At 50.0% G+C, this 25,283-nt stretch overlaps 1 protein-coding gene across 1 annotated transcript in view; it reads left to right on the forward strand.

Moving 5' to 3' along the window:
• The window catches only part of MARVELD3 (MARVEL domain containing 3), a 134,953-nt gene extending 112,036 nt beyond the window's left edge, over nt 1-22,917 (forward strand). Inside the window, exon 4 of the mRNA XM_069635466.1 lies at nt 22,170-22,917. Within this exon, the coding sequence (XP_069491567.1) occupies nt 22,170-22,825 (656 nt within the window). The 3' untranslated portion in view covers nt 22,826-22,917. The remainder of the gene's footprint in view (nt 1-22,169) is intronic.
• The last annotated feature ends 2,366 nt before the right edge of the window (nt 22,918-25,283 follow it).

Genomic DNA, 25,283 nt, shown 5'->3' on the forward strand with positions numbered 1-25,283 from the left:
AATTTGCAATGTTGAGACCTTACTTCAAAAAGCTAATCACTTCGACATGATCAGGCTTTCTTAAAACGAACATAATTTCCTTCATTAAGGATTGTTGGGTGGCCGAGAATAATTTGATAGCCACATTGAAATATTGCCCAATTTATACATTTTTTTTTTTTTTTTATGCCTGAGAAAAGGAGTGAACATATCAATGATCTTGGGTAAAGGTAAACTTGAATGTAAAATGGCGTCGGAGGAGCTTTCTAGAGCAGCTGACTCACCAAGATCAACACGTTTTGGAAAATCGGATGTGTCCCCCATGGATCTATGTAGAAAGAAGGAACATGTTTGGGTTCCCCTTTTTTTTTGTTTATTGAAATGCTTTTAATTCAATAATATTTGTCAAAGTGATGTACACAATTGTAATTTAGATTGGCCAGCCTTATTTAACCTGTTAATAATGGGTTTGCAAGGATCTGGGTGTTTTTGGACAGGGCCTGCCCTTCACCTGATTTACCTCCAAGTATGTTCAGGGGCAACTGTTGTCACTTTCTCGCATCCATCAGATTTTGACTATGTGGATAGGGTATACCTCTGAAACACTCTAAAGGGAAATTGGAATGCCAACTGGCCTCGTTTAAATCCGGAATTAAATGCCACAGCAGTCAGTTTTGAGGCTGAAGGTGAATTCACCTTTTCCTTTGGTATGGTATTGTTTGTATAGCGCCTATATACAGGCAAGTGTTTCAAAGCTCTCATCATCATCTTCAAGTATCCAGCAGGGATGTGTTTTTGTCACGCCTGCTCATCAACCTGTATGTTGACTGCCTCTATGACGGACTGTCTAGGCGGGGAACACAGTCGGTCCACTTTTATATGCAGACCATGCCATTGTACACTCAAGAACAGGCAAAGGGTCACTTTAAATGTTAGCACTTGGCAGTATTTATGGATGAGGGATCAACATAAACTCAACATGAACATAGCAAGGCACAAAGAGGTAGTCCGATTATGAGAATAAAACCTGCTATATAGCTCTTTTAGTCAAAGAATGCACACTTACTATGTCTTTAAAATGTACCATTTGCTACAACTGTATCATGGCATCCTCGTATTCAAAAACAGCAATTAAATGAATATCAATGGTGCAATCTTGAGACATGCCCCTGATTTAGGTGTTTTTATTGAACGGAAGTAATATTGACATTCTATGAAGCCAAAGTGGTGGCATTAGCCACTTATGGGGCAGGCGTTTGCAGTTTAGCTATTGGGACTAGCCTTCAAGAGCATGCATTTCCTACATGAACTTGGGACGGCCCTTCTTTCGGTTCTGTCTATGGGCTTCCCTTAGAAGTAATATGAGGATATGTGCATCATAGATGCCTTGCTTTATGGATTTCAGTTCGGATTGACACCAGTACTCAGTTGGCACAGACTATTCTTTCAAACCGGATTAACTATTTCGATGCTTATAAGGGTAAATGTTTGAATTCTATTAAGGAGGGTTTTCAAATCTTAGTTGGAAATCATAGTACTGCAATCTCTGCCTCTTGAAGAGTCCATGAAAAGCCTGCACAAAATGCTTTTTACATATGTGCAACCCTTTAGGATAGGAAACCATTGAAATATTAAACGCTGCTAGAACGCCATCAAGGATCCGAACTAAGGTACACTCTGACTGATACCTACTCTGGATGGACTGTGCTTTACAATTATCAATACAATCCAAATACAAACACGCTGTTAGAACATGTAATTACTTATTAGGTTTATGGAAAACGAAATATATCAACAGCAAAAAAAACATGTGATCTTGTGGTTTCATTTTGTAATAGACTACCTGCAAAAGTGTTGACAGGAGGTTCGGACAGTCTTAAATCTCATTCCATTAAAAATCTATCAGTTTGTGTTGCAATGCTTTCCTCTCTTCACAAGTTGTTAATGTGAGAAGACTGATGGTAAACCCGATTTTATTGGTGTTTGTCTTGCATTTTGTGTGTTCTATTTTTTAGTCCCCTCCCCCCCGCCCCCCCCCCGCACCTTGTGTTGTCTTATTGTTTCTTTAAGGTGCGTATGTGCACGTTTTATTTCTTGTTTTTAGTAACTCTGTGTGTTCTTAAAGCTTAATTTTTGACTGTGGAGCGGAGAAAATAAGAGCATGAGTAGCTCCCATGTGATCCTGTCAATAATTGCTCCTAAGAATGCAATTAGGGCCCCCGTCAAGATATGTATGACGTACTTCAAGAGATTTGGCACAGGGTGAGTTCAAAAAGGGGTGCCTTTGCTGGGACGCCCAGGAACGCCTTCCCTTCAAATATGGGCCAGTTACTGGAGGTATTTTGGCTGCTGCCAGCCACTCCTTGGACCCTGCAGACGTAAAGGACCAAGAAATTGGGCTCGAGGCAGCCCCAGGCCATGGCGATGAGAAGACCAAGGCCTGGCATCCACCCAAATATCTGGAGAATGGAGGGCACTCTGTGACCTGGAAATCCTAACCTACAGGGCGTTTGAATAGAGCAGTAAGCTACCTGCAGGGGGCCCACAGTGAGAGTTGCAGAGTTCCCCCTCCTTGTCAATGTCCCTCTTCAGTGTAAATCGGAAACCCCTCTGAGGATGGGAACTACCTCCGTCAAATCACCACAGGGATTAGCACCCCTAAAAAGGGTGTTGCACCTTTACTTGCCCCGGACTCGCATCATTCTTATAATCTTCAGTGAAGGGTAACGCATCGTTTTTATAACCACATTAAAATAATTTATTTTGTACACATTTTTAAATTGTTTGCCACAAATTCCAAAATGATTTTAGCAAACACCACCACCATGCGTGACTTCTCACCCTAGTGACTCTTTAAATTATAATCGGTACATCTGGAGGATATTCCCCATTTAAAAATGTTCTTTGGGCAAAAATGCTGTTTTTTTAAAAATTTATTCTAGGGAACAGTTTTATTCTGTGCCCTCTTGCTCAAAATTCCATGTTTCTGTCCATCATGCTTTTCCAATGCCAGACATTCTTCAGAAGCTTATAAATTATATCAGGCTGCATAGGTCTTTTATTTCTTGTAAGTGGACCCTCCTGATCCATCCATGTATTCCCCTTAATTCATATTGCACATGTATCTCTTGTGAAAAGGTCGGAGGGTTTTTCGGTTCTTCTGCGTTTCACTGCACAATCTCGGAGGGCTTTAAATCCTCCCCCCTGTGGCTTACTGCGTAATCTGTCTCATTTGTTTGCGATGTCAGCAACCTTTTAGTCAAGTGTCTCCGCATTCTAAATGCCCAGCTTATATCAATACGGGATCTCATGTTTGTCCTTCATTCTCCTGGTACGCATGTTACCTCGCTCGTCTGTATTAGTGGTGTGAAACGCGTAGTCAAACGCAGAAGAATAGAAAAACCCGCTGCCCTTTTCACAAGAGATCAGGATGGGAGACCCACACTTTTGAGATTCAGGATATTTTTAGTTTAAACTCTGAATTTTGGTGATGATACATAGAATATATCAATTGTTAGCATAATAACAGACAGTTGTACATTTGATATGTAGGTGTACCACTAGGTACCACCCTCAAGAGTGTGGAGGGTGCAAGCCTTCTGATGGTGCCATATCTCTTGGATACACAGTTAACAAGGGTTTACAACACAAGAGTGAATGCAGCCCAGGACCTCAGTTGGTCCATGGGTATGGTCATAGGGAAAAAAACACAGGTCTGTGTCGACGCCACCGATGCTGGCGGCGATGCAGCTGACGTCGACGCCAATTCGCTGGACGTCAACGCCTTTTCTGTCGATGCTGGCGCCGACTCGTTCGGCGCCCTCGACGCCTTTCGAGGCGGTGGTGTCGGAGGGGCCCCGTGGCACGGGGTTTGCCCCTAGAAAGGCTCTGGCTAAGGTGAGGTACTGCTTTGGTCCCCAGAGGTCTTCCTCTCCACGCCTGGAGTACATTTCAGAGGGTGATGAAGGCTCTGATGTCGGCTTGGTTCCGGTTACAGTTCCAGACGAGCTTATCTCGGGCCAGAGCCAGTTTGATGACCTGAGGCAGTCACTGCATGATGCCAGTGGATTGGACACACCTCCGGAGGTGGAGTTTTGTAGGGCGGAGCCTGGCACTCATACCGATTCTTCATATCGGCGCCTTATGTCTTGGGTCACCGAGTATTTGGGTTGGTCAGCTCCCCCAGGGGAGTTCGTTCAGGATGATCTCACGGACATCCTTGATCTCGGTCCCCCCACTGACCCGGTTTTGCCGTTTCATATGGATATGCAGAGAAGGGTGGCGGCGGCTTGGACTGCTCCGGAGAGTCTCCCGGCAGTGGGCAAGTTTTTTTCGCGAAAATACCATCCAGCCAGTAGCGACCCCTGCTACTTGTCCAGGCATCCCACTCCGGAGAGTTTGGTGGTGCAGGCGGCTACGGCCCCGGCAAAGCAGGCGTTGTATCCTACCATCCCTCCGGATAGGGACGACAAACGTTTTGACGGCTGGGCGAAGAAAGTGTTTTCTTCGGGGGGTATGGCGCTTCAGGGGGCCAACTCCATATGTGCTTTGTCTCATTTCACACACACTCTGTGGAACTGTGTTGCATTAGCGGCTGAACATATTCCCAAAGGGGACGAACGGGATGGTTTCCTTGCTATGGTTCAGGATGGCAAGGATGCCATGTGTGAGGCCGTTCAGTCGGGTTTGGACAGATTGTGTCAGCCGGTCAATGGCGACGAGCACCGTAATGCGCAGGTTTGCGTGGTTGCGTAAGTCTGGGTTCGCTCCTGATGTGCAGTCCCGGCTCCTCAACATGCCCTTTGACGGTGAACACCTTTTTGGCAGCAAGGCTGACGAGAACCATGAGAGGTTCCAGACCTCCAAAGCTGCAGCGAAGTCGTTGGGCGCTGCAGTTCGCCAACCTCCGCCTTTTCGTCCTAGGGGACAGCAATAGAGGGGTGGTTCCTTTCGCTATTACTTGTCCTTCAGTAAAGCGAGGGGAGCTAGCAGTCAAAGAGGCCATCGTAAGAGTGCCAGAGGTGGAATCAAAGGTACTCGAGGTGCCAAGGCCGCTCGGGCAGTTGCCTCTTTGCCCTCAGGCAACGCCGCAGCCGCTACCACTCAGTCATGAGGCCAGGTCCCATGGTTTGCCGGTTGGGGGAAGGCTGGCGCAGCATCTTGTAGAGTGGCAAGCCATTACTTCAGATGTGTGGGTTCTGGAGGTCATAACCCACGGCTACTGTCTTCCTTTTCGGCAGAGGCCTCACGACAATCCACCAGGGAACCTCTCTTTGAAGTGTCCGGATCCGCTCCTTGCGCAGGAAATTCAAGCCCTGCTGGAGAAAGGCGCCATAGAACTGGTGCCTGTAGCGGAGAGGAACAAGGGATGGTATTCCCCTTATTTTTTGATTTCGAAGAAAGACGGGTGATTGAGACCCATCATGGACTTGTGCGGTTTGAACAAATTCCTCAGGAAGGACAAGTTCAAGATGGTGACTCTTTCTCAAGTCCTCCAGGCCCTTCAACTTCAGGACTGGTTGGTGTCTCTCGACCTCAAGGATGCGTACTTCCATGTGCCGATCCATCCCAAGCACAAGAAGTACCTGAGGTTCGCGACTCGCACTTTCAGTTTCGGGTCCTGCCGTTCGGATTAACCTCTGCCCCGAGGGTTTTCACTAAGCTCATGGTGTTGGTGGCAGTGCATCTCAGGAAAGGGGGGATTCACGTCTACCCCTACCAGGACGATTGGTTGATCAGGGGGAGCTCTCTCGAGCACGTCCTGGATCATCTGTCCGTCACCTGCCACTCCCTTCACAGGCTGGGCTTCTCCCTCAATTTAAAGAAGTCCCATTTGACACCAACGCAGCGGCTCCAGTAATCGGAGCAGTGCTCGACACGTCCCTGGGGCAGTGTTTTCCTCCTCAGGTGAGGGCTCTTCACATTCAGCAGATGGTGAACAAGTTTCAATTTGCCCAGGATCTCCCAGCGTCCGAGTTCTTGAGACTGCTCGGCCTTATGGCATCCTGCATTCTTCTGGTGCCAGAGGCTCGTCTGCGGATGAGATCTTTGCAGTGGGCACTCAAGCTCCAGTGGTCTCAGTCCTCCGGCAGGCTGTCGGACCCTATTCAGGTGCCGCCCTCGGTAGCCCGGGACCTGTGGTTGGCCGTCGAGGGCAATCTGATGAAGGGGGCCCCATTTTGGCTGCCCTGGCTGGAGGTGACTATCGTGACGGACGCATCCCTCACGGGATGGGGAGCTCATGCCAACGAGTTGACAGTCAGCGGTCGTTGGTCTCTGTCGGAGTCCAGACTCCATATCAATCTGTTGGAGCTGAGGGCCGTCAGGCTAGCCCTGAAGGCTTTTCTGCCGACTGTGCGTGGAAAGAGTGTCCTGATTCTAACGGACAACAAGGTGGCTATGCACTACCTCAACAAAAAGGGGGGGGGGGGGAGGATCACTTTCGCTGTGCAGGGAGGCGATGCAGCTCGAGTTCTGGGCCATCCAACAGGAAGTTTCGATCTCGGCTGTTCATCTGGCCGGAGACGACAACGAGACAGCGGACGCTCTGAGCAGGCAGAGCACGATCTCTCATGAGTGGGAGCTTGCTCAGGAGATTCTCCTGGAGATCTTCGCCCTTTGGGGGACCCCTCAAGTGTATCTCTTTGCCTCCAGTGTCAACCGGAAGTGCGAAAAGTTTTGCTCGCAGGAATTTCCTCCAAAAGTAGCCTTAGGAGACGCGTTTGTGGTGGAGTGGTCATTCCCACTGCTGTACGCGTTTCCTCCACTCCCTGTCATCCCGCAAGTGCTGCGGAGGTTACGGAGGTTCGGTTCCCGGATGATCCTCATTGCTCCGGCGTGGGCCCGGAGGACGTGGTACCCGGACCTTCTCGACTTGTCCATCTGCCCTCCACGTCGTCTTCCCTACCGAGACGATCTGCTCTCACAGGAGGGGGGTCAGGTTCTCCATCCAGAGGTCAGATCCCTCAACCTTCACTCTTGGCTTCTGAAAGGTTGAGGTATAAGGATTGGGACCTCCCTGAAGACGTGATGGAGGTGTTGCTCTCGGCCAGGCGGCCGGCAACAAAGTCTCTGTACCGTTGCCGTTGGAGAAAGTTCTGCGACTGGTGCAGAGTTAAGAATGTGGATCCTTTTGAATGTGACATTCCCATGGTTCTGTCTTTTTTGCTTTCCTTGGCCCACAGGGGCTTGCAAGTGGGGACCATTAAAGGTTACCTGGCGGCGCTGTCCATATTTAAGCACTCGTCTGAAGAGTGTTCCTATTTTAAGATTCCTTTAATTTCGCAGTTTTTGAAAGGGCTCACTAATGTGTTCCCTCCGTCACCTTTTCTGGTGCCTGGTTGGGATTTGAACCTTGTTCTTAAGTTTCTTATGGGTGCTCCTTTTTGAGCCTTTACATTCTTGCCCTTTTGAGGCTGTTAACTCTGAAAACTGTGTTTTTGGTTGTGGTTACTTCCGCTCGCAGAGTGAGTGAGTTACAGGCACTTTCAGTTAAGCCACCCTTCACTGTGTTTCATAAGGACAGGGCTGTCCTTAGAGTTCGTCCTTCTTTTCTTCCGAAGGTGGTTTCGGAATTTCATTTGAGCCAGAAGGTGGTTCTTCCGGCGTTCTATCCTCCACATCCTGGTAAGGAAGAGGAGCGGCTCCATAGGCTTGATCCTAGGAGAGCGTTGAGCTTTTATATTTCGCGCATGTCCCGGGTCAGAGTGGACGATCAACTTTTCATTGGTTACGCTGGAAAGCGTTTGGGACACGCTGTGACGAAACAGACTTTGTCTCTTTGGATTATTTTAGCTATCTCCGAGTGTTACCGCTTTGCGGGTAAGGATCCTCCGGCTGGCTTGCGGGCCCATTCTACCAGGGGAGTGGCTGTGTCTACTGCCCTGCAGAGGGGAGTTCCTATTTGTCACATCTGTGATGCAGCCACCTGGGCTTCAGTACATAATTTTGTACGTCACTACTCCCTCGATTCCATCAGAGGGCAAGATCTGGCCTTTGGCAAGCAGTTCTCTATTCCGCAATTTGATTGGGCATTCTAAATTTGTATTATAAAGGCTTTCCCACCTCCTTGTTTGGTACTGCTTTGGGAGTCTGTCATAGATATGGAATACGTCGGAGGACCCAATCCCCTCGAAGAACAAGTTACTTTCTTACCTGGTAACGTTCTTTCAATGGGATGGTCCGACGACGTATTCCATATCGCTCCCTCCCTGCCTTCCCCGCTGCAGAATTTCTTTTGCGATTGCAGTTTGCTTTCCGCAAGGCCTTGTGTGTCTGACTGGCAGAAAACTGGTGGCACACGTTCTGGGAAAAAACTATAACTGAGGCTATGGGCGTCGTGCGTCCTACTTATCACATCTGGTGACGTCGGCCGTCAGAGGAGGTCCTTGGGGAGGGCGCATCGACGTCATCGACGCAGGACGCAGACGCCAAAGATTTTCCGGAGCAGCTGTGGACATTACCTGTCATAGATATGGAATACGTCGTCGGACCATCCCATCGAAAGAACGTTACCAGGTAAGAAAGTAACTTCTTCGTTAGTGGCAATGCACCTCTCCAATGAACTACAACTTGCAGAGGTCGTCGCAACCTATTTTATTGGAGAGATGCAGTACCACTGGCAAAATACAGATGGCAGAGAGAAAGATCCTGGCTACCTCGCACTGGTATATTGAAAAGGATGAGTATCCAGACGGTATTGTGTTATTTATTCAAGCGAAGATTTTCTATGGCATTGTGCCATTATAAAACGCTTCTGTGAATCAGGCCCTTACTCTTAGTAGTGGTCAGTCGACACGTGTTTCGACCTCTAGGGTCTTCATCAAGGCTATGGTTTAGGTAAGGGGGCTCTGTGTTCCCGGGTGGGATTCCTGTTAGGAAAGAACCGATTCTGTTGGCTCCCAGTCTTTGGTCCTGGAATGGCATGTTGGCTCCCCGAATTGATGTCCGCCTTGACGTGCTGTCCTGAACCTGGTCGAAACACGTGTCGGCTGACCACTACTAAGACTAAATGTCTTCACTTGAATAAATAACACCGTACCTACTAATACCGTCTGGATACTCATCCTTTTCAATATACCAGTGCGAGGTAGCCAGGGTCTTTCTCTCTAACTATCCCGCGGAGGTGTGGGCGTCACTTCCAACAACCTGTGACCTTGCAGTATACAATCACCAGAAATTAGAGTGAAGCGCAAGAGTGTTCACAGCCTAGGGCCCACAAACCTTCCAACTTACAGATGTCCTCAATAGATATGATATGGCATTTATTACGGGCCTGTACACAAGTGTTTCTAGGCATGACAGAAAGATTTCTTATGAGGACATCTGTGTTTTGTCAGTGGTACTGCATCTCTCACTTGTATGGTAACCTGTATCCAGAAAGGGAAACCTACATGTAGCCCAAAGGGGCCAGGAAAGTAGCCCAAATATAGCCCAACTCACCCTGGCTGCAAAAAGAAAGACCACTATAGGTGTCGAGCTTTGAAAGTGACACACACACACGTGCCATGGTACAGTCCTCCTGATTGGAAGAAAATAAGTTAAACAAGCCACTATTGGATTAAATCGGTGTAATTGAACAAGAAATGACATTGTGTTTCGGCTGATTATGCCACAGCATTTCCAGTTTTCCTGCCTACCACAAAGTCAGCTTTCTGGCACCCCTTTACTCTCTCTCTTCTCCGTAACAATAGTGTTGTTGGAATTTTGGTGGCTGCGCCACCACAATGCCCAAAACTAATGAGTCAAAATGGGCAAATGGCGGATGCAGTAATAGTCTTATACTCTTTTATTGTGCTTATATCACAGGTGGGTTATCATGCTCTACTTTATGGGAGTAATGCCAACTCCATTTTTGGTATTGTCTCAGGAGGATAACTCGGGGGCAACGTGCTCACCTTGGAAGCAAGACGACACGGAGCATCACAGGTTCGATCCCCGGGTCTGCGCTTGGAAACCTCTGGGTATTAAGCGCGTTATAAATAACCTATCATATCATATTTACATTAACACAGCGATGCACTGGCCTATTGAAGGAATATAAATTCAACTGGGCCATCGAGGGAAATTGTCTGCAGGTATGTAGTCGGAGGCATGTTGATAGCACATTTAAATCTGCCTGGACCGCCATGGGAAATATGCTGTGCAGGCGCTGGTAGTCTTGATGAGGTGCTGAACAATCTGCAGGCTATACCAGTTTGTGTAGCCCAGAGATTGACCAATCCAAAGACTGCACGCCACATTTCAGGGTTATAATTATGTTTTATAGACAGTATGCCGAGGCATATGGTCCCTGAACACTGAGTTACATGCTAACAAGGGCATTTAACAAACACTATGGCCCGAGGGTGGGGGGTCTATAAAGCTATTCTAACTTCCCTTACACTTTCATGAAAAAGAGTCAAAGGGGCACAAATAAGGAATGCCTTTATAAGCCTATATAGCAAGTGAGTTGGCAATATCTAATTTTTGGGGGTAATGTTCACCCCGGTTTAGTAGTTAGATTATAATTGGTATGCACAGGCCTTTTAATAGTCTATAAATCCACCTTGGCCGTTGTGGGAAATTGACAGTGGGTACACATGGACAGGCCTGTTGATTGCATATACATTTGCCATGGTAAAGGGGAATTGGCTGCGGGTACACTTTGCCTCGACGAGAGGCTTGGAACCTGGAGTGATTAACGATCTGCTGTTGCACGTGTTTCTAAGGCTACAGATAGTCGCATGGGAATGCTTTATGAGCGTTCCAGGACTTAATTAAATTAGATTTATAGACCTGTCTCAAGGGCCATTGTTGGACTTGAAGACCGAGTTAAAGGTCCAAACGCAGAATAGCAAATGGTGAAGTATTCATGGGAGTTGCAGTTCAAAACATGTTGAGGGCTCCATAATGAGTACAGTGGGCATAGGATATGTATATAATATATAGGTTTTCTGTACGTAAATCTCCCTGGGAAGTCGCATGCAGTTGGCTGTAGGTACGCATTCACTGCCGTTAGCCTGGAATGCAGTGCATTGTGCAATTTGCGGTCTATACTGGTTTGTAAAGCCTGCCGATTGTCCAATAAGAATGCTGTTTGAGAATTCAAAGGGATATATTGTGATCATATCCACTGGGATAGATTGCTCATTTCGGGTATCTCTGAGGATGAACAATTTACATTTTTGGGAGATGCAATCTCCTAATGCATCAGAAGTTGATCGCTAAATAATTTCAGATTTGTCTCAATGCCTGTCAGTTTATCCCTCATTACAGTATAAATTTCATCTTCACGGCAAGAGAGCTGCCTGCCATTATCTGGGAAGGTGGCAGGAGGGAGTGGGGGGCAGTCATGGGGTGAGGGGGCTGGGGGCGGTCAAGGATCCTCAGTCGTCAAGCGGTTATTCGTCACAATCGAAACACCTGCCAAAGGAAAGGCTGTCTTAGACACACCTACGGGGATAGGACCATGCGCCATCTCTTTTTGCCAACAAGAGATTCACTCGCACATCCCACAGCATGTTCCACAAAAGGCAGCGCCCCAACAGTATCACTGTTCCACGCATACTCCTGGCAGACATTAAGGTGTTTAATGTGCATTCTGTCGCCTAGCTTTTGCGTACAAAAAGCAGCTGAAGCCGCCACAGCCTTGTGCAAGTTGCCGCTCAGAGTAGCCCATTTCCTCAGAGGGAGGGGAGCGGGAGCAATAGATGTCCCGCAAAGCCCGTGGTCTCCTCTCTGCTCAGAGAAGCCCATTTCCTCAGAGGGAGGCGAGAGGGAGCAATAGATGTCCCGCAAAGCCTGTGGTCTCCTCTCTGCTCAGAGAAGCCCATTTCCTCAGAGGGAGGGAAGAGGGAGCAATAGATGTCCCGCAAAGCCTGTGGTCTCCTCTCTGCTCAGAGAAGCCCATCTCCTCAGAGGGAGGGGAGAGGGAGCAATAGATGTCCCGCAAAGCCTGTAGTCTCCTCTCTGCTCAGAGAAGCCCATTTCATCATTTTATCAGAGGGAGGGGAGAGGGAGCAATGGATGTCCCGCAAGCCTGTGGTCTCCTCACTGCTCAGAGAAGCCCATTTCATCAGAGGGAGGGGAGAGGGAGCAATAGATGTCCCCCAAAGCCCGTGGTCTCCTCTCTGCTCAGAGAAGCCCATTTCCTCAGAGGGAGGGGAGAGCGAGCAATAGATGTCCAGCAAAGTCTGTGGTCTCCTCTCTGCTCAGAGAAGCCCATTTTCTCAGAGGGAGGGGAGAGGGAGCAATAGATGTCCCGCAAAGCCTGTGGTCTCCTCTCTGCTCAGAGAAGCCCATTTCCTCAGAGGGAGGGGAGAGGGAGCAATAGATGTGCCACAAAGCCTGTGGTCTCCTCTCTGCTCAGAGAAGCCCATTTCATCATTTTATCAGAGGGAGGGGAGAGGGAGCAATAGATGTCCTGCAAAGCCTGTGGTCTCCTCTCTGCTCAGAGAAGCCCATTTCCTCAGAGGGAGGGGAGAAGGAGCAATAGATGTCCCGCAAAGCCTGTGGTCTCCTCTCTGCTCAGAGAAGCTAATTTCCTCAGAGGGAGGGAAGAGGGAGCAATAGATGTCCTCCAAAGCCTGTGATCTCCTCTCTGCTCAGAGAAGCCCATTTTATCAGAGGGAGGGGATAGGGAGCAATAGATGTCCCGCAAAGCCTGTGGTCTCCTCTCTGCTCAGAGAAGCCCATTTCTTCAGAGGGAGGGGAGAGGGAGCAATAGATGTCCCGCAAAGCCTGTGGTCTCCTCTCTGATCAGAGAAGCCCATTTCCTCAGAGGGAGGGAAGAGGGAGCAATAGATGTCCTGCAAAGCCTGTGGTCTCCTCTCTGCTCAGAGAAGCCCATTTCATCATTTTATCAGAGGGAGGGGATAGGGAGCAATAGATGTCCCGCAAAGCCTGTGGTCTCCTCTCTGCTCAGAGAAGCTCATTTCATCAGAGGGAGGGGAGAGGGAGCAATAGATGTCCCGCAAAGCCCGTGGTCCCCTCTCCGCCCAGCGCAGGCCATTTTATCAGAGGAAGGGGAGAGGGAGCAATAGATGTCCCGCAAAGCCTGTGGTCTCCTCTCTGCTCAGAGAAGCCCATTTCCTCAGAGGGAGGGGAGAGGGAGCAATAGATGTCCCGCAAAGCCTGTGGTCTCCTCTCTGCTCAGAGTAGCCCATTTCATCAGAGGGAGGGCACAGGGAGCAATAGATGTGCCGCAAAGCCCGTGGTCTCCTCTCGGCCCAGCGCAGTCCATTTTATCAGAGGAAGGGGAGAGGGAGCAATAGATGTCCCGCAAAGCCCGTGGTCTCCTCTCTGCTCAGAGATGCCCATTTCCTCAGGGGGAGGGGAGAGGGAGCAATAGATGTCCCGCAAAGCCTGTGGTCTCCTCTCTGCTCAGAGAAGCCCATTTCTTCAGATGGAGGGGAGAGGGAGCAATAGATGTCCCGCAAAGCCTGTGGTCTCCTCTCTGCTCAGAGAAGCCCATTTCCTCAGGGGGAGGGGAGAGGGAGCAATAGATGTCCCGCAAAGTCTGTGGTCTCCTCTCTGCTCAGAGAAGCCCATTTTCTCAGAGGGAGGGGAGAGGGAGCAATAGATGTCCCGCAAAGCCTGTGGTCTCCTCTCTGCTCAGAGAAGCCCATTTCCTCAGAGGGAGGGGAGAGGGAGCAATAGATGTGCCGCAAAGCCTGTGGTCTCCTCTCTGCTCAGAGAAGCCCATTTCATCATTTTATCAGAGGGAGGGGAGAGGGAGCAATAGATGTCCTGCAAAGCCTGTGGTCTCCTCTCTGCTCAGAGAAGCCCATTTCCTCAGAGGGAGGGGAGAAGGAGCAATAGATGTCCCGCAAAGCCTGTGGTCTCCTCTCTGCTCAGAGAAGCTAATTTCCTCAGAGGGAGGGAAGAGGGAGCAATAGATGTCCTCCAAAGCCTGCGATCTCCTCTCTGCTCAGAGAAGCCCATTTCATCATTTTATCAGAGGGAGGGGATAGGGAGCAATAGATGTCCCGCAAAGCCTGTGGTCTCCTCTCTGCTCAGAGAAGCCCATTTCTTCAGAGGGAGGGGAGAGGGAGCAATAGATGTCCCGCAAAGCCTGTGGTCTCCTCTCTGATCAGAGAAGCCCATTTCCTCAGAGGGAGGGAAGAGGGAGCAATAGATGTCCTGCAAAGCCTGTGGTCTCCTCTCTGCTCAGAGAAGCCCATTTCATCATTTTATCAGAGGGAGGGGATAGGGAGCAATAGATGTCCCGCAAAGCCTGTGGTCTCCTCTCTGCTCAGAGAAGCTCATTTCATCAGAGGGAGGGGAGAGGGAGCAATAGGTGGTCCCCTCTCCGCCCAGCGCAGGCCATTTTATCAGAGGAAGGGGAGAGGGAGCAATAGATGTCCCGCAAAGCCTGTGGTCTCCTCTCTGCTCAGAGAAGCCCATTTCCTCAGAGGGAGGGGAGAGGGAGCAATACATGTCCCGCAAAGCCTGTGGTCTCCTCTCTGCTCAGAGAAGCCCATTTCATCATTTTATCAGAGGGAGGGGAGAGGGAGCAATAGATGTCCCGCAAAGCCTGTGGTCTCCTCTCTGCTCAGAGAAGCCCATTTCATCAGAGGGAGGGGAGAGGGAGCAATAGATGTCCCGCAAAGCCTGTGGTCTCCTCTCTGCTCAGAGAAGCCCATTTCCTCAGAGGGAGGGGAGAGGGAGCAATAGATGTCCTGCAAAGCCTGTGGTCTCCTCTCTGCTCAGAGTAGCCCATTTCATCAGAGGGAGGGGAGAGGGAGCAATAGATGTGCCGCAAAGCCCGTGGTCTCCTCTCGGCCCAGCGCAGGCCATTTTATCAGAGGAAGGGGAGAGGGAGCAATAGATGTCCCGCAAAGCCCGTGGTCTCCTCTCTGCTCAGAGATGCCCATTTCCTCAGGGGGAGGGGAGAGGGAGCAATAGATGTCCCGCAAAGCCTGTGGTCTCCTCTCTGCTCAGAGAAGCCCATTTCTTCAGATGGAGGGGAGAGGGAGCAATAGATGTCCCGCAAAGCCTGTGGTCTCCTCTCTGCTCAGAGAAGCCCATTTCCTCGGAGGGAGGGGAGAGGGAGCAATAGATGTGCCGCAAAGCCTGTGGTGTCCTCTCTGCTCAGAGAAGCCCATTTAATAATTTTATCAGAGGGAGGGGAGAGGGAGCAATAGATGTCCCGCAAAGCCTGTGGTCTTCTCTCTGCTCAGAGAAGCCCATTTCCTCAGAGGGAGAGGAGAGGGAGCAACAGATGTGCCGCAAAGCCTGTGGTCTCCTCTCTGCTCAGAGAAGCCCATTTCATCATTTTATCAGAGGGAGGGGAGAGGGAGCAATAGATGTCCCGCAAAGCCTGTGGTCTCCTCTCTGCTCAGAGAAGCCCATTTCATCATTTTATCAGAGGGAGGGGAGAGGGAGCAATAGATGTCCCGCAAAGCCTGTGGTCTCCTCTCTGCTCAGAGAAGCCCATTTCATCAGAGGGAGGGGAGAGGGAGCAATAGATGTCCCGCAAAGCCTGTGGTCTCCTCTCTGCTCAGAGAAGCTAATTTCCTCAGAGGGAGGGAAGAGGGAGCAATAGATGTCCTCCAAAGCCTGTGATCTCCTCTCTGCTCAGAGAAGCCCATTTCATCATTTTATCAGAGGGAGGGGATAGGGAGCAATAGATGTCCCGCAAAGCCTGTGGTCTCCTCTCTGCTCAGAGAAGCCCATTTCTTCAGAGGGAGGGGAGAGGGAGCAATAGATGTCCCGCAAAGCCTGTGGTCTCCTCTCTGATCAGAGAAGCCCATTTCCTCAGAGGGAGGGAAGAGGGAGCAATAGATGTCCTGCAAAGCCTGTGGTCTCCTCTCTGCTCAGAGAAGCCCATTTCATCATTTTATCAGAGGGAGGGGATAGGGAGCAATAGATGTCCCGCAAAGCCTGTGGTCTCCTCTCTGCTCAGAGAAGCTCATTTCATCAGAGGGAGGGGAGAGGGAGCAACAGGTGGTCCCCTCCCCTCTCCGCCCAGCGCAGGCCATTTTATCAGAGGAAGGGGAGAGGGAGCAATAGATGTCCCGCAAAGCCTGTGGTCTCCTCTCTGCTCAGAGAAGCCCATTTCCTCAGAGGGAGGGGAGAGGGAGCAATACATGTCCCGCAAAGCCTGTGGTCTCCTCTCTGCTCAGAGAAGCCCATTTCATCATTTTATCAGAGGGAGGGGAGAGGGAGCAATAGATGTCCCGCAAAGCCTGTGGTCTCCTCTCTGCTCAGAGAAGCCCATTTCATCAGAGGGAGGGGAGAGGGAGCAATAGATGTCCCGCAAAGCCTGTGGTCTCCTCTCTGCTCAGAGAAGCCCATTTCATCAGAGGGAGGGGAGAGGGAGCAATAGATGTCCCGCAAAGCCTGTGGTCTCCTCTCTGCTCAGAGTAGCCCATTTCATCAGAGGGAGGGGAGAGGGAGCAATAGATGTGCCGCAAAGCCCATGGTCTCCTCTCGGCCCAGCGCAGGCCATTTTATCAGAGGAAGGGGAGAGGGAGCAATAGATGTCCCGCAAAGCCCGTGGTCTCCTCTCTGCTCAGAGATGCCCATTTCCTCAGGGGGAGGGGAGAGGGAGCAATAGATGTCCCGCTAAGCCTGTGGTCTCCTCTCTGCTCAGAGAAGCCCATTTCTTCAGATGGAGGGGAGAGGGAGCAATAGATGTCCCGCAAAGCCTGTGGTCTCCTCTCTGCTCAGAGAAGCCCATTTCCTCGGAGGGAGGGGAGAGGGAGCAATAGATGTGCCGCAAAGCCTGTGGTCTCCTCTCTGCTCAGAGAAGCCCATTTAATAATTTTATCAGAGGGAGGGGAGAGTGAGCAATAGATGTCCCGCAAAGCCTGTGGTCTTCTCTCTGCTCAGAGAAGCCCATTTCCTCAGAGGGAGGGGAGAGGGAGCAACAGATGTGCCGCAAAGCCTGTGGTCTCCTCTCTGCTCAGAGAAGCCCATTTCATCATTTTATCAGAGGGAGGGGAGAGGGAGCAATAGATGTCCCGCAAAGCCTCTGGTCTCCTCTCTGCTCAGAGAAGCCCATTTCCTCAGAGGGAGGGGAGAGGGAGCAATAGATGTCCCACAAAGCCTGTGGTCTCCTCTCTGCTCCGAGAAGCCCATTTCCTCAGAGGGAGGGAAGAGGGGGCAATAGCTGTCCCGCAAAGCCTGTGGTCTCCTCTCTGCTCAGAGAAGCCCATTTTGTCAGAGGGAGGGGATAGGGAGCAATAGATGTCCCGCAAAGCCTGTGGTCTCCTCTCTGCTCAGAGAAGCCCATTTCCTCAGAGGGAGGGGAGAGGGAGCAATAGATGTCCCGCAAAGCCCGTGGTCTCCTCTCTGCTCAGAGTAGCCCATTTCATCAGAGAGAGGGGAGAGGGAGCAATAGATGTGCCGCAAAGCCCGTGGTCCCCTCTCGGCCCAGCGCAGGCCATTTTATCAGAGGAAGGGGAGAGGGAGCAATAGATGTCCCGCAAAGCCCGTGGTCTCCTCTCTGCTCAGAGTAGCCCATTTCCTCAGAGGGAGGGGAGAGGGAGCAATAGATGTCCCGCAAAGCCTGTGGTCTCCTCTCTGCTCAGAGAAGCCCATTTCATCAGAGGGAGGGGAGAGGGAGCAATAGATGTCCCGCAAAGCCCGTGGTCTCCTCTCTGCTCAGAGAAGCCCATTTCCTCAGAGGGAGGGGAGAGGGAGCAATAGAGGTCCCGCAAAGCCTGTGGTCTCCTCTCTTCTCAGAGAAGCCCATTTCATCAGAAGGAGGGGAAAGGGAGCAATAGATGTGCCGCAAAGCCCGTGGTCTCCTCTCTGCTCAGAGAAGCACATTTCATCAGAGGGAGGGGAGCGGGAGCAATAGATGTGCCGCAAAGCCCGTGGTCTCCTCTCTGCTCAGAGAAGCCCATTTCCTCAGAGGGAGGGGAGAGGGAGCAATAGATGTGCCGCAAAGCCCGTGGTCTCCTCTCTGCTCAGAGAAACCCATTTTCTCAGAGGGAGGGGAGCGGGAGCAAAAGATGTCACGCAAAGCCCGTGGTCTCCTCTCTGCTCAGAGAAGCCCATTTCCACAGAGGGAGGGGAGCGGGAGAAATAGATGTCCCGCAAAGCCTGTGGTCTCCTCTCTGCTCAGAGAAGCCCATTTCATCATTTTATCAGAGGGAGGGGAGAGGGAGCAATAGATATCCTGCAAAGCCTGTGGTCTCCTCTCTGCTCAGAGGAGCCCATTTCCTCAGAGGGCGGGGAGAGGGAGCAATAGATGTCCTGCAAAGCCTGTGGTCTCCTCTCTGCTCAGAGTAGCCCATTTCATCGGAGGGAGCAATAGATGTCCCGCAAAGCCGTGGTCTCCTCTCTGCTCAGAGTAGCCCATTTCCTCAGAGGGTGGGGAGAGGGAGCAATAGATGTCCTGCAAAGCCTGTGGTCTCCTCTCTGCTCAGAGAAGCCCATTTCATCAGAGGGAGGGGAGAGAGAGCAATATATGTCCCGCAAAGCCTGTTGTCTCCACTCTGCTCAGAGAAGCCCATTTCCTCAGAGGGAGGGGAGAGGGAGCAATAGATGTCCCGCAAAGCCTGTGGTCTCCTCTCGGCCCAGCGCAGGCCATTTTATCAGAGGAAGGGGAGAGGGAGCAATAGATGTCCCGCAAAGCCTGTGGTCTCCTCTCCGCTCAGAGAAGCCCATTTCCTCAGAGGGTGGGGTGAGGGAGCAATAGATGTCCCACAAAGCCTGTGGTCTCCTCTCTGCTCAGAGAAGCCCATTTCCTCAGAGGGAGGGAAGAGGGAGCAATAGATGTCCCGCACAGCCTGTGGTCTCCTCTCTGCTCAGAGAAGCCCATTTCCTCAGAGGGAGGGCAGAGGGAGCAATAGATGTCCTGCAAAGCCTGTGGTCTCCTCTTTGCTCAGAGAAGCCCATTTCATCATTTTATCAGAGGGAGGGGAGAGGGAGCAATAGATGTCCCGCAAATGCCCGTGGTCTCCTCTCTGCTCAGAGAAGCCCATTTCATCATTTTATCAGAGGGAGGGGAGAGGGAGCAATAGGTGTGCCGCAAAGCCTGTGGTCTCCTCTCGGCCCAGGGCAGGCCATTTCTCTTTGGCTCCTGCAAGTCTTTGCTATAAGCCAGGGAGCCCTATGGGCCCCTTTTGTATAATGCTTCCATTGTTCTTTCCGAGATGGTACTGATGTTTATACGCAACACTCTATTTCAATATTCGTGCCGCATTCGTCTCCATTGTCTTTTTCGTTCATTTACTGTGCCCGGGAACATATTTTTCTGTTTTAAATAAACTCCCCTACGGGCCTGGAGAGTTTACATATATGTATCTGCTAAGAGGAAGGCAACACGTTCCGCATGGTACTTCCGCAGGGATTTCAGGATTCTTCCCATCAGTGTGCCTCGCAAGTTCTATGTAGGATATGTCAGCATAGAGTCCTGGATGGATTTGGACATAGAAGTCACTCAAGACCTTGTGCGTGCATTGCTGACCCAACACAACCTCTGGAAGAGCTGTACAGGTGGGGGCAGGTTGCTTCCTCCTAAGAGTATCTGCTTCACTGCTGCTCGATTTGAACAGGATGCCTGGTTCGAAGATCCATGCTGGAGGAGAATTAATCAAGGATCCTCATTGACCGCCAGGAATCACTGACATATTTTTCCATTATACAGAATTTCCTTTCAAAGCACCGTTTGCTTTAATATGGGGTCCCCCACCCCGCGCAAATCCACAGTGCTCGCCCCAAGCCTTCCTTTTTACCCTCACTTGGAAGGTAGTCTTAATAATGCCATTGGCGCCTTTTGCCAAAACTAGCTGTTTCCAGAAAGAGAGAGAGGGTTTACGGTACCCTCTGACTGTGTGTACGGTTCTCTCCTAGACAATCATGCTCTAGAAATGGGATCACAGGTAAGCAGGTTTTCCTCACACTTAGCAAACTTATCAGTGGGTACCATTTCTTTACCAACGCCGTCCTATCGTGACCCACATACCCAATGGCCACGCAGTGCTGAGCCTGCCCCCGACTTCATCAGTGCTGGACCCCCTATTCAGATCTATCCATGCTTTGCAGCCTGGCCTGCTACTTTTCTTAGATTCCCAGGACTGGAATTCATGCAGACATTAGTCCTATCAAGCAAAGTACTAAAGTGGCTTCTAAACCAACTCCCACTGATGTTTTTGGAAGCAGCTTGAGCTGCGAATGTCTAATGCTGATGTTCTTCATAACTTGACTGCTCACCTATCAGAACGCTTTGGTCTTCCCTTGCTCCTTATGACCTTTAACCGGTGCCTTTCTTTCGCCCTCGTCTTCCCTTGCTCCTTATTTTCTTTAACCGGTGCCTTTCTTTCGCCCTTGTCTTCCCTTGCTCCATATGTCCTTTAACCGGTGCCTTTCTTTCGCCCTTGTCTTCCCTTGCTCCTTATGTCATTTAACCGGTCCCCTTCTTTCGCCCTTGTCTTCCCTTGCTCCATTTGTCCTTTAACCGGTACCTTTCTTTTGCCCTTGTCTTCCCTTGCCCCATATGTCCTTTAACCGGTGCCTTTCTTTCGCCCTTGTCTTCCCTTGCTCCATATGTCCTTTAACCGGTGCCTTTCTTTTGCCCTTGTCTTCCCTTGCCCCATATGTCCTTTAACCGGTGCCTTTCTTTCACCCTTGCCTTCCCTTGCTCCATATGTCCTTTAACCGGTGCCTTTCTTTTGCCCTTGTCTTCCCTTGCTCCATATGCAGAGGTGTTGCTAGGGGGTGGCTTAGGGGGCTATAGCCCCAGGTCTTTTGGTTGTAGCCCCAGATAGAATCTCAGGGGCTACAACCAAAAGGCTACCTAGCCCCGAGGCCCGACAGTCCCGACATTAGCGTAGCCCCAGATCTTTTCCAGACCTAGCAACACCCCTGTCCATATGTCCTTTAACCGTGCCTTTCTTTCACCCTTGTCTTCCCTTGCTCCATATGTCCTTTAACCGGTCCCTTTCTTTGGCCCTTGTCTTCCCTTGCTCCATAAGTCCTTTAACCGGTGCCTTTCTTTTGCCCTTGTCTTCCCTTGCTCCATATGTCCTTTAACCGGTGCCTTTCTTTCGCCCTTGTCTTCCCTTGCTCCATATGTCCTTTAACCGGTGCCTTTCTTTCGCCCTTGTCTTCCCTTGCTCCATATGTCCTTTAACCAGTGCCTTTCTTTCGCCCTTGTCTTCCCTTGCTCCATATGTCCTTTAACCGGTCCCTTTCTTACGCCCTTGTCTTCCCTTGCTCCATAAGTTCTTTAACCGGTGCCTTTCTTTCGCCCTTGTCTTCCCTTGCTCCATATGTCCTTTAACCGGTCCCTTTCTTACGCCCTTGTCTTCCCTTGCTCCATAAGTCCTTTAACCGTTGCCTTTCTTTCACCCTTGTCTTCCCTTGCTCCATATGTCCTTTAACCGGTCCCTTTCTTTGGCCCTTGTCTTCCCTTGCTCCATAAGTCCTTTAACCGGTGCCTTTCTTTTGCCCTTGTCTTCCCTTGCTCCATATGTCCTTTAACCGGTGCCTTTCTTTCGCCCTTGTCTTCCCTTGCTCCATATGTCCTTTAACCGGTGCCTTTCTTTCGCCCTTGTCTTCCCTTGCTCCATATGTCCTTTAACCAGTGCCTTTCTTTCGCCCTTGTCTTCCCTTGCTCCATATGTCCTTTAACCGGTCCCTTTCTTACGCCCTTGTCTTCCCTTGCTCCATAAGTTCTTTAACCGGTGCCTTTCTTTCTTCCTTGTCTCCCTTGCTCCATATGTCCTTTAACCAGTCCCTTTCTTTCGCCCTTGTCTTCCCTTGCTCCATAAGTCCTTTAACCGTGCCTTTCTTTTGCCCTTGTCTTCGCTTGCTCCATATGTCCTTTAACCGGTGCCTTTCTTTCGCCCTTGTCTTCCCTTGCTCCATATGTCCTTTAACCAGTCCCTTTCTTTCGCCCTTGTCTTCCCTTGCTCCATAAATCCTTTAACCGTGCCTTTCTTTCGCCCTTGTCTTCCCTTGCTCCATATGTCCTTTAACCGGTGCCTTTCTTTCGCCCTTGTCTTCGCTTGCTCCATATGTCCTTTAACCAGTGCCTTTCTTTCACCCTTGTCTTCCCTTGCTCCATAAGTCCTTTAACCGGTGCCTTTCTTTCTTCCTTGTCTTCCCTTGCTCCATATGTCCTTTAACCAGTCCCTTTCTTTCGCCCTTGTCTTCCCTTGCTCCATATGTCCTTTAACTGTGCCTTTCTTTCGCCCTTGTCTTCCCTTGCTCCATATGTCCTTTAACCGGTGCCTTTCTTTCGCCCTTTCCAGGTGTGCTGCAGATCCTGGAGGTCGTCCTCTGTGCCCTGGTCCTCATCTGTGTGGTCTCATCTTACTTCGTGCTGTCGGGCCTGAGTTCCAGCTTTGCAAGTGGTGGCGGCGGCGGCGGCCTTGGCAGCATGAACTTCCCATTTGAGGGGCAGGAGCTGCAGCAAGTGCGCCAGCTGGACCAGCAGTTCACCGTCATGCGGTCCCCCTTGGTATATGGTGGCTTGGCTTTCTCAGTGTTGATGGCTGGATTGACACTTGGGGTCCTGGCGGCTGGCTCCAAGCACCTGCAAGATCTATCTAGGAAGTGGCTACTGTTCGAGGCTGCCTTCAGTTTGCTGGCCTCCCTGGGCTGTGGGGCAGCAGTGAGTGTGTTTCTACACTTTGCCCTGCAGATGAATGGGACAGATGTGTGCAAAAAGAGAGCGCGGCTATATGCAAGGAATGGGCTGACGTGGATGAACTGTGACCTGGCAGGGACCGATGGTGCCGCAGCAACCTTTGCCATTCTCTTGATAATATTCTACATGGCTAGCCTTGTCCTTGCCATACGAAGTTTCAGGGAGCAGAGCCGGGGTGCAGACTATCCAGAAGGATTTTCAGCGCATACGGAAACAGGCTTTCCCAGGGACGTTATTTCACCAAAATGCCAGGGGTAGCGGAAGTGACATCACACGACACTTGACCTCTGATGACATCACAGGAAGTGCTGTCATTGGACCCCACCCCAAAGTGACATCACATATATTGATGGAACGCAACCAACAGGAAGTGGCATCACATAGCATTGTTCCTATGTACACTACCATAGATATGGTTACGATATTTCTGTAATGTGATATACATTTCATACAAGAATTCATCACCAAATGTATCTTTAATTTCAGTGTTTAGAGGCCCATGTGACCAAATTACTATGAATGTAAGCAGACGTCCAAGGCTAAATGGAAACTATGTGTTTATTATATAGCACTTACACTTAAGCCTTCATATAGAACAAATATACATACAATATCACCCAACCTACCTCAGAAGGATGAAAGGTTGAGTTGGCCTTGCTGGGATTCGAACCTGCAGATCACACACACATCGCAGCAGCAAGCGCTCAACCCACTGAGCTATCTTTCCAGCTATAGCTATCTTACCGGCTATAGTAAAATGAGCAATTACATGTCTGAATGTTCTCAAAGTCAGAAATTAAACTCTAGTGGATACCAATAAACCGGTAACTGAGATTTAACAGCAGGACAGTTTATCTGCAGGTCTGGTGCAACGTTGACCACATGTCAAGCCTGCATGGATCTACTTTTCAGGCTTCAGAGATTGTCAAAATACATACCAGTGGGAGGGTTCATAACTGTGAATTAAAGAATTTAGAGTAGCGCAGGGAAAGCAGCGCACTCACGCGGCATCCCGTACTCTGGGCCCTCGTTACCTCATACATGCAAACAAACATGCCAGGGAGATACAACAAGGCATTCATTGTGGCACAATGAAGACAAGGGCCACTTTATGTGCAATGGTCAAACATTTCTACACTGTACACAAGTTTTTAGGCACAAGGATTTTATCAAGTGACCGAGGACACCGAGATGGAATGTCTTGAGATGATCGTAACAGAGAGACGGCAGAAAAAAAACGTTTTATAACTGCAACTTGCGAAAAGCAAAATACATATGGGGCCTCATTAGGAGTTTGGAGGCAGCCATGGAGCTATTAGCTCCATGGCTGCCTCCATTCCGGGCTCCATTACCGGGTTCCTTCAAGGAGGAATAACCGGGTTACTCCGACATAGGAGGACCCGGTAATTCCTCCTTGCAGGAACCCATCCCCATTCCCATTTGAGCGCCCATAGGGCTCAATGGGAATGGGGAGGGAGGTAATAACGGGCCGAATACATCTGGCCCGTTATTGCCTCCCTCTTCCCCTCGCGGGACCCGGAAAGCACGCCTGTTTTGACCAGGCGTGCGATCCGGGTCCCGCGATGGGAAGCTCGTAATCGCCGCTCCCGTAATGAAGAGGGCCGGACCCGTACCTGCCCCCTTCATTACGGGAGCGCAACAGTTATAATGAGGCCCATAGTTTTTATCTGCATTGTGAATTTGAGGTGTTTAAGAACAGACTAAGGGCCTGATCACGACTTTGGCGGTAACCCTTAAATCCGGCGGTAGCGCTATTACCGCCGGAATTTAAGGGTCCGCCAAATCAGGACTTCAACGGATTTCGAGCTGGGGGGAAATCTGCCAAAAATTTGCGCTATTACCGCTGGCAGGAAATCCGCCGGCGGTAAGAGCGCAAATTTTCCCCATTGAGCTCAATGGGGAATGGGGCATTCCGAATGGGCTCAATGGGGAATGGGGAATTACATTACTGCCGAACTCCCCAGCGCTAATAGCACCGGATCACGAGTTCGGCGGTAGGGCTAATACCGCCAGCGTTACCGCCAAAGTCGTGATCAGGCCCTAAATCAGATTAAATCAGTGACTCACCCCCTGAAGTGGGCCTAAAATAAGCCTTTAATGAGTCTAGCAACTATTCCAGAAAGACTATTTGTTATACCTATTCTTTCTTATTTAGGGTCACTGCTAAAAGTGTTACACCTGTGGAGCCCCCAGTTTTTTTTAAGAGACCTCCACAAGAAAGCCTGCCACTCCAAAAACAAAGAAACACATGGCTCTGGCCAAAACACAGGAGCTTCCATAAAAAAAAAAAGTCAACATTTTCTTTTTCGTTTTTCAGGGGTAGCAAGGGAGACCTTAGGGGTCACCGTTGCGACCCTGGCGACCTCCAAATGACGCCCCAAGGCTTTCGAGCAGCCGAGGGCTAACGTCGCTCTTGCAAGTGCAATCTGAAGTTTGGAACAAGTAAACATACCCATTATTACAACTTGGTTTCTTAATTTTTTTTTCTTCAGTGCAGCCCATATGAGCAAAACGCTGCCTACAGTAGAAAATGATATGATTATACACATGGATTAAGTTTGATTAGACAGGGCAGTCTGGTTTCTTTTATGAAATAATCTCACCCAGAAACGCAGACCGGAGGCTCGCCTATGCCATGCAATAGAAAAAACCCACAAGCCGATTGCCAATGTTATGAGTCTTTATATACTACGCT

Source organism: Ambystoma mexicanum, chromosome 1q (genome assembly GCF_040938575.1).
Source record: "Ambystoma mexicanum isolate Mex_15411 chromosome 1q, UKY_AmexF1_1, whole genome shotgun sequence".
NCBI classification, from domain to species: domain Eukaryota; kingdom Metazoa; phylum Chordata; class Amphibia; order Caudata; family Ambystomatidae; genus Ambystoma; species Ambystoma mexicanum.